General features: G+C 33.1%; 1 protein-coding gene across 2 annotated transcripts in view; it reads right to left on the bottom strand.

Moving 5' to 3' along the window:
- Window positions 1-1,307: 1,307 nt before the first annotated feature.
- LOC141404051 (neurobeachin-like protein 1) overlaps window positions 1,308-8,829 on the bottom strand; it is a 285,955-nt gene continuing 278,433 nt past the window's right edge. For both annotated transcript variants that reach the window (XM_073987297.1, XM_073987298.1), the window contains 2 exons: window positions 2,537-2,714; window positions 1,308-2,130 (listed from right to left, as the gene is read on the bottom strand). In XM_073987297.1, coding sequence (XP_073843398.1) covers window positions 1,965-2,130; window positions 2,537-2,714 — 344 coding nt within the window. In that variant the 3' untranslated portion in view covers window positions 1,308-1,964. The remainder of the gene's footprint in view (window positions 2,131-2,536; window positions 2,715-8,829) is intronic.

Raw genomic sequence — 8,829 nt, 5'->3', positions numbered from 1 at the left:
CAAATTTCATATTTAGTCTCTGAACAAAAGAAATTTGTAGCTATAATATTTAACATCTCCAGAAGCTTTCGCTTTTTATATATGATTTAGGACCATATTCTACCGTTTTTATTCACATTTTCGTTATCTGCGGTCACAATATATATTTTATTGATGTTTTACATAATAAATTCTTTCAGAAGATTATGTGTGCTCGATCCAAACTGTTTTTATAATATCTCTGGTGAATATATATATAAGGAAATATTGATAACCCAGATCGGACTTTGTAAAATTACGTATTTTAGTACTATAAAGTAAAACAACGTTATCAGGATAAGTCATAGGTTCCTGATATTGCACGTGAAAATGCGGGTATAGTCTACGGCTATTGTCCAGTGTAAATATCCGACATACGAGTCCTAACATCTATGATTTTGGCATGGTCCTAAATACTATAATGACGGCAACTACTCCTGCTCTGAGAAAATTGACTGAATTAACCCTTGAAACTCGAAAAAAGAACAAAAAAAAAATATTTGGGTGTTTTTTTGGCAAACTCGATGTATATATTCTCTTGATATATATTGTAAATACATATTTTATTTATTCGGCGACTTATATTAAAATTTGATGGAGAAAATGTTTGTCTTTGACGTCTTCTATCTAGAATAAAGTTTTGTGGGGCAAAACTTAATAATCTCTGATAAGGTTTGGCAGATTCCTGGCGTTTAGGTACGATTTAGAGTTTTGGTGTATTCGGGGACCTATAGTAAAATTTTATGACAAATAATTTTGTAGCATACTTTTAATCTGATAACGATCACATTTTATTGGAGTTTTTAAAAATTTTTGAAAAAAAGGACCAAGATGCTCCGCTTTGTTTTCCGTAATATTGCCAAAGACACTTTATACCTAAAATGAAAGGATTCCAAGGAATCTGATGTCTAATATTTCAAAACCTGTAGAAATGGGCGGAACTTGCCGATACACGTGTGTTCTTTTTTCGGTCCACTTTCATAATCTGTGCGGGGTTTCTTGTAATTTAAAAGAAATGTTAAATTTTGCTGTACTGTGTTATCTACTACTATTGTCCAGTGAAAATAATAACGTCAAAGGGTGTAACATCCGTGATTTTGGCAAGGGTTTAAAACATATTACGATAAAGGTCTGTTCTGCGTTGAGAAATTTTACATAATTTACACTGTTGTTTTCTCCCAAACGGTTAAACATTTGACTTTTTTAGGGCCATTTGATCACTTTTAACTTAAAGTTAACCGTAACGCTATAAATTTGTTCGAAAAGTTCAATCAATAACAAAGGATGACTTTTAACATATGGGGTTAAAATGTTAAATTATTCAACACACATTTCAAAAAACACTGTGCCATAATTAGTTCTAATTTAAAAATACATTATCTTTTCATTGACAATTGCTTGGAAAAGTATTAGGAGGGCATTTAAAATACAAATGGAACATTTGAGTTAGAGGGAAATTTTCATATTTTGAACTATTTAAAATTAAAATATATTAACAAATAAACATTTAAAAAAAAAGTACAAAAGGAAATATAAAAATAGATGTGGAAAATAACAGTGTTTTTTTAAGTGATTGGTTTTCACTTTTCCAATTAAATTAACAAACTAAAAAAATACTAAGTAAATTATAAATATACATTGGACAAAAACATAATTCACTATATGTGCTTACGTTGGGAATGATTTGGTGAAGTGTTTTATTTTAGTTATGACAGCTAAATAGATTGCTTTTCTTTCTAATTTTAGTTAGACAACTGCTTAAAAATAGAATTAAGTCGATGTAGGGCGAGAGATAGAGAGGGGGAGGGAGGGAGGGAAAGAGGAGAAATATACCAATTTGTTGACAAATTTGTCCAAATATTGTATGTCATTCATTCACCTAGGTGCGCGCGTGTTTTCACACGAGAACCAACCAACTTTCTTTCGTTCGTTCATTCATTGATAATTTAGACATTCAGTACCAAATGCTTTTTGGTACTATTCAACGGCAGGTGCACTGCCACAACGGCCAAACGTCCATCACGCAAAGGGGCCAATATGTGGGTGTTTCCTGGCGTCACTATTACTGTTTGTATGGGTACATGCAATGGTATATCGAATACCGGTTTCAATCTGAAAATTTGAAAAAAAAAAAAAACAAAAACATCACTTAGAAAGATAGGTAAATGAATAATTAGGGCGGCATTCACTTTGATGACTGATAATGACTCTGACTCAATCAGTGCACAGTGACGCTGTTAGAAAGCGCAACGAGATAAGTTTCACCTTTGTCATTCATTCGACATGGCAACAAACGTTTGTTCTTTTGTACTCTATTTTGTTTCCATGTGATTGTAATTTGAATTTTATTTTATAAAATTTAAATATTTGAGAATTCAATGGTGTAGGAAAAGAGTTAACAAAAATCTTTGTTACTATCTTCAAACAATCGTAATTTCCCTACTGATTCCCCAATTTAAAGCGGTTCTAATTATTATCTACAGTAATACCTGTAAATTATACAAAAATATACACTTACCCATGTAAACGACTTAATGTAATATCTCCAGCATCATCAGCAACTACCAGATAATCAGAGGCGGTGGCCAGGCCTGTAACACGACCGGAAACATATTTGGAACCTAAACTAGTGCCATTGATGCTATAAACATGAACCGAATGGGAGGCATCATCCAGCGCACTAAATGCAATATGACCTGGAAATAAGAGAGAAAAAACAGAATAGTTTTATGGGAAATACAAATCAAAGGATTGAATTTTGTTTGTTTTTTTTTTTTTCAATTAATTTCCAATGTTCTTCGACCATAAATATACCCAGCAAAATGTTCGATGCCTAAGATGCCATTCAATCATGGGTGCAAGTGATCTGGCATGTAATCTTTTTAACATCTTCATCGATGGACCCCAAAAGATGCTATTCATTTTTGAATCCAAAGCATTTCATTTACACCAATGCTTTGACATGTCATTTTCACCAATGCTTTGGCAATGCAATGACATTATCATTACGACGAAAGTTTTAACAACCTTGGTTGTGATTTCGACTCTCCGACAACATCAACCTATTGCAAATATTTAATCTTATATATCTAGAAAATGTGTATAAATAAAAACACAAAATTCATCTCTATTGGATCGATGGAATGGGTTCAAATGTTAATCAAAAGATCGGATCGTTCACGACTTCCTTTGCATGGGTTCAAATGCTGATGAAAACATCGGGTCTTTCATGTCTTTCTTTGCATTGCACAGTGGATCCACTTGTATGGAGAAAGTGGCCAAAAATATTTAGAGTGTAAAAATCAAGCCAATGCGCCGGTTACAGTTTTGTGCTGCTGCGAAGAGTGTTTTAAGAAACCACGAGCGTAACATTCGCCCCCTTTCCCCTCTAGAGGGGGCATACGGTAAGAAGGGTTTTAGGCTGTTAATACAAAATTACATGAACAAAGGTCGGGACTATCTTATGATGCAAATAAAAGGGTTGGGGAAACAAAACAATCTTCAAAACAACATAAAATACAACCAATTTAGCGGATTAAAAAAAAACCAACATTTTTGTCTGAAAATTGGTAAAATTTTTAATAAGATCTTATAGCGTTTTTTCTCGAAGACACATACCCGCTCACGTAAGTCATATATGGAAGAAGAATTCTTGACCTTTACATTGATGCCAATTATGTTCTTCTACCAGGTCAGACAACAGAGTTATACCCTAATATATCCATAGAAACAATATTCTAGGGCAGCCTTATTCTGCGACCCACCATTTGTAGTCTGGCACTAGATGGCAGCTGATTTTAATACTGAATAATCTTAAACCTATGACCTACTTTGGAAAATTATTCCCGAGGTGGGCGCTGGTGGGCATCATGACTTAAACCTTAGGTCAAATTTAAATATAGGATCGAATTGGCATTACAAAATACACTAAGAAAATATGCAGCTAACTAGAATTCCACAACGCGCTAAAACACTATTTTTTAATGAAATCTAAGCTATTACCTCATCCTTCAAAATTCACTATAATATTTTGCTATACGTATTAGTTTCGCGGTACTTTGAATATATTTACTTGCAATTAAAATATAGGTTGTACTCACAACAAAAAATATTAGTCAAATGTTCCGACTTTTGAAGCTATTCTTATGAAGATCGCGTTCGAATGAAACAAAAACTAATATATTTTTAAAAAGGTCAATGTCATAGCTATCAGAGTTGCCAGATGTTGTACCAAAATTTTGACATTAATTTTTTTATTTTTGGTCAATGGGTGGATCCACTGTGCAATGCAAAAGATGCTATGAAATGAAGTCATCGCATGGAACCCCTTCCTTCAAATTTTGGTGGGAATGAACAATGATGTACATTAGGGTTATGACTTTGTGACCTTTTTCTCAAAAATGATTTCCTTTAGCGGGAATGAATGAACTTTTGCCTATTAAGGACTAACATAACGTTTATTCCATTTAAGCATTAAAAATGCCACTCGCAAACCACTTTAATTTTTCTTTTTGAAAAAAAATACTATGGAATGAAAAAAAAATCTCGAAAAAATTATTTCCTATTGCACGAACAAATGACCTATTATTGACTATAACAACTTTTATTTCATTTAAATGTTTAAAAAGGTCCAGCACAAACCACTTTTAATTGATATGATATATGAAATAAAATTATATATGATATATAATGATATATATGTAAGATATGATGCTACATTTGGTGAGAAACGAAAGGTTATTTTTTTTTATATTTTCAAATTGCCATTTTTATTATTTCATTTCAATTTAATACAATTCAAATACTTAATGGCTAAGTATACATTCATTAGTAAAAACTTATTCTAGGTACTCTGTGGTACATGAATATACTGACATATTTTATTTTTTGTGTTGCACACATGTGCTAACATACATTCTTTGATTTTAATTTTTAACATTTCATTTTTTCTTGCCCAAAAAGTTTAAAAAAGGCCAATTTTCATATTTTTATTTATAAGGACTAATAACTAAATATAATAAAAAACTTAAACTAACTATATACATTATATACATACATTTTTTTTTTACTGATCTGTATTATATACAGGATCAGTAATAGCATCAAATCTTTTATACCTTCTATGGTAATACATTAATTTGTCTCTCTGATAGAGTATACCTTCCTCATTCATCTTCATCAAAGATATTGGCGGGAGATGTTTCCTTCTGCTAAGTACATGGAACTCTTCCTCATTATTCAAAAAATCTTGTATAATGCCATTTTCATTATTTTGGCATTTTTCAAAAAATGTAATGGCCCCATTGACCATAAATGCGTCTATTCTCTTAAAATTTATAGATTCGTAAATACTTTTGTTTGATGGCTTCCTAAATTCGCCATCACTATTAACAGTAACCCTCATACCAAGAGCTGCCGATAAAATCTTCCTTTCAAATACGCGAATTCTTTCCATCTGAGCTGATGAGAGATCAGCCCAGGCTGGAAAAGCGTATGCTATAGTAGGCCTAATTATTTGCCTATATATTAGTAATTTTATTTGAGGTGTAAGACCTCCTCTCATTTTAAATAAACGCTGGTACGCATAGTACATTATTTTTGCCTTACTTAATACATGATCAACATGTCTACAAAAATCTAATTTTTTGTTAAATACAACACCTAAGTATTTTATTCTATCTGACTGTCTGATAACTTGGTTATCAGCTTTTACCACGGGTACATGTTTTCTAAAATTAGGAAAAGATGCCCTTGGTTTGCCGTTTAATGCTATAGCAACACATTTTGGTACATTTAATTTTAATTTCCATTTTTTAAAATATGTACAAAGTTCTTCCATATATTCGTTGATTCTTCTCTCAACTGTATTTGCATATCGACCACTAAGGGCTATTATGACGTCATAGGCGTAGGTTAGTAACAGACCTCCTTCAGGTGGATCAGGGATATCACTAATGAAAATGTTGTACAGCACCGGTCCCAGAAGTGACCCTTGTGGGACACCTGCTGTTACCGGATGCTGTCCAGATACACTTTCATTAACTTTAACCCTAAATTGTCTATCCTTTAGGAAGCCTGCTACCATCCTACACGTCTGATCGTCAAAGCCAAACGAAAGGTTATGCCATTTTGGCTAGCTTGTGTGGCTCCAATGCTTATTTTGAGTTATACATATACGAGGGCGGTTCGGAAACTTCTTAGCCTATCAATGAAAGAGAATAGTTAGTTTAGTCCAACGCTTTTCTAGCAATACTATCCCTTGATTAAAATAGCTTTCCTCAAGTTCTTCAAAATAGTGGTTTACAACTGTAATTGCATCTTCAGTTGAAGTAAACCGCTTGCCAGCAAGGAATTTTTTTAGATTTGGGAACAAGTAAAAGTCACTGGGAGCTAAATCAGGAGGTGGGTGGTCAAGCAACTCGTACTTTAATTCGTTGATTTTAGCCATTGTTAAAACACTCTTGTGCGCTGGTGCGTTGTCTTGATGAAAAATTATTTTTTTTGTGTTGTAAGCCAGGACGTTTTTCTCGAATTTTTACATTTAATTGATCCAAAAGGTTGCAATAGTACTCTGAATTTATTGTTTTACCCTTTTCCAGATAGTCAATCAATAAAATACCTTTGAAGTCCCAAAAAACCGTTGCCATAACCTTATCAGTCGATTGAATTGTTTTTGCCTTCTTTGGGGACTTTCTCCAGCTTCAGTCCATTGTTTGGATTGTTCTTTTGTCTCTGGAGTATAGTGGTGGATCCATGTCTCATCAACAGTTATGAAACGACGCTTAAAATCCATTTTATTTCGCTTAAAACGATCCAAACAAGCTTGAGAAATGTTCATTCTTATGCGTTTTTGATCGACTGTTAACAAATGCGGCACCCATCTTGCAGAAAGCTTTTTCATCTGTAGTTCTTCATGCAAAATTAAATGGACTCTATCATTTGAGATGCCCATGATATTAGCAATTTCACGCACTTTTCGTCATTCATTTAATACCATATCATGCACTTTGGCTACAATTTCTGTTGTTGTTGCTGTTTTTGGACGTCCACTACGTTGTTCATCTTCAATGCTTGTACGACCACTTTTAAATTCAGCAACCCAATTTTTTACTGTTGCATATGAAGGAGCACTTTCACCTAACACATTCACCATATCATTATGAATTTCTTGTCCCGATAAACCTTTTGTATGTAAATATTTAATGACAGCACGCATTTCTAATTTTTTCATTGCAAAAAAATTGCGGATGCGTCTTTTTTGAACACCTGTTTCTATATAAAGGAGTTGCCTGATCGAAACAAAATTTAACATGTGTTCATAACAGAGATGGAGGTTTCCAAAACACTTAACTTTTGTCTGTTTATACCGCGCTTTTTGTGCTAGGCTAAGAAGTTTCCGAACTGCCCTCGTATGAGCTTATAGTGACTTCAAAAGTTAGCCAAAAAGCTAATATAGAAAAATTTTCTAATGACTTTGTGCGTGAACATTTTTTTATCGAATCACCATATAATTAAGATTTTATCTAATCTTAGGTAAAAACTCATTAAAATATGATATGAGGTTGTAAAAAAGTCATAATCCTAATGTGCATACGCCTTTTTAGCGGGGTAAGTAATTGGCCTCAGCAGAATCAATACCCTTATTGAATTGTAGGGGCGCCATTTTCTCTCATGTTCTGTTCAGTCAGTCTATCGGCATGGTTACCGCAAGGTCGTCCCCTCCCCGAACAATAGTCTTGTCAGCTACCGACTGGATTTCGCCTGTCTTGATCAAATACTTTTCCTTGGACGTTGCTGAATTGTTGTAATTATTGTTATAACATTCGCCTTCCGTGAAAATGACTTCACCATTAAGTCTTTGCTTTGTCGTGGCGCACATGTATCAACGAGCCTCCGATATTTTTGTCACCCTACTGCAAATGCCCTAAACATCGATATTCCACTTTTACGATTATGAGATCTGAGTTAATTTAAATGCAAATCATGTATATAAAATACAGGTGTACGTACTCGACTGATACTAACTGATGTCTTATTACTCATTATAAGACATTATACTCATCGGCTATTGGTCAAATTTTTCATTATTTTCTCGGAAACAAAATGTCATTCGATTTTCCGTGACAAATAATTTGAAAATATAAATGACTAAATTTCGTTTTTTATACAAAACCATTATAAAAATAATTTTGCGTTATTTCTAAGAAGAAAATCTTGTGACTTGACAAGTTATAATATACGATTCAGTAAAGAAGAATGTGTGTGGCGTCATAATGTGTTAACGCCATCATTAATCGCGTCTAGTCAGAGAGTTCCACACTTGCCACTCTACACGTAGATACCACGGGTGGGTGGGGATGTCAAGAATGGTCATAAATTTTAAAACATATATTTGGGAATTTGAAAGAGGAATTGTTGTCTGCAAAATGTGTCCCAAATTTTATGAGGTCGTATATAATGGGTCACATAATATATAATACAATAACTAACAATTTTAATAGCAAATTTTGCCTATCCTAACGATGAGTAAATCACAAAACATTACAATTTAAAATATGTCAAGTGGATAATATAGAAATGTGGGATGTTAGATTCTAACATTGGAACAAGGCTGGTGGTATGTGCAAATTTTTTAACATTTTAGAATGTTTTATAACTGATGACAAGTAAAATTGTTTCGATTTTCAAAATGAAGCCGACTAATTTTATATATTTTAAATGTTTAATTTCTGATTAAGAATTTTTTTAACATTAAAACACAGTTTGTGAAGAAATAAAAAAGTTCAAAGTTTAACACGGTGCTCTTGAATC

The sequence above is a fragment of the Musca autumnalis genome, unplaced genomic scaffold (genome assembly GCF_047663935.1).
Source record: "Musca autumnalis isolate F117 unplaced genomic scaffold, ASM4766393v1 scaffold_4, whole genome shotgun sequence".
NCBI classification, from domain to species: Eukaryota; Metazoa; Arthropoda; class Insecta; order Diptera; family Muscidae; genus Musca; species Musca autumnalis.
The sequence above is the reverse complement of the archived record's forward strand: the minus strand, read 5'-3'. Positions and strand labels throughout refer to the sequence as shown.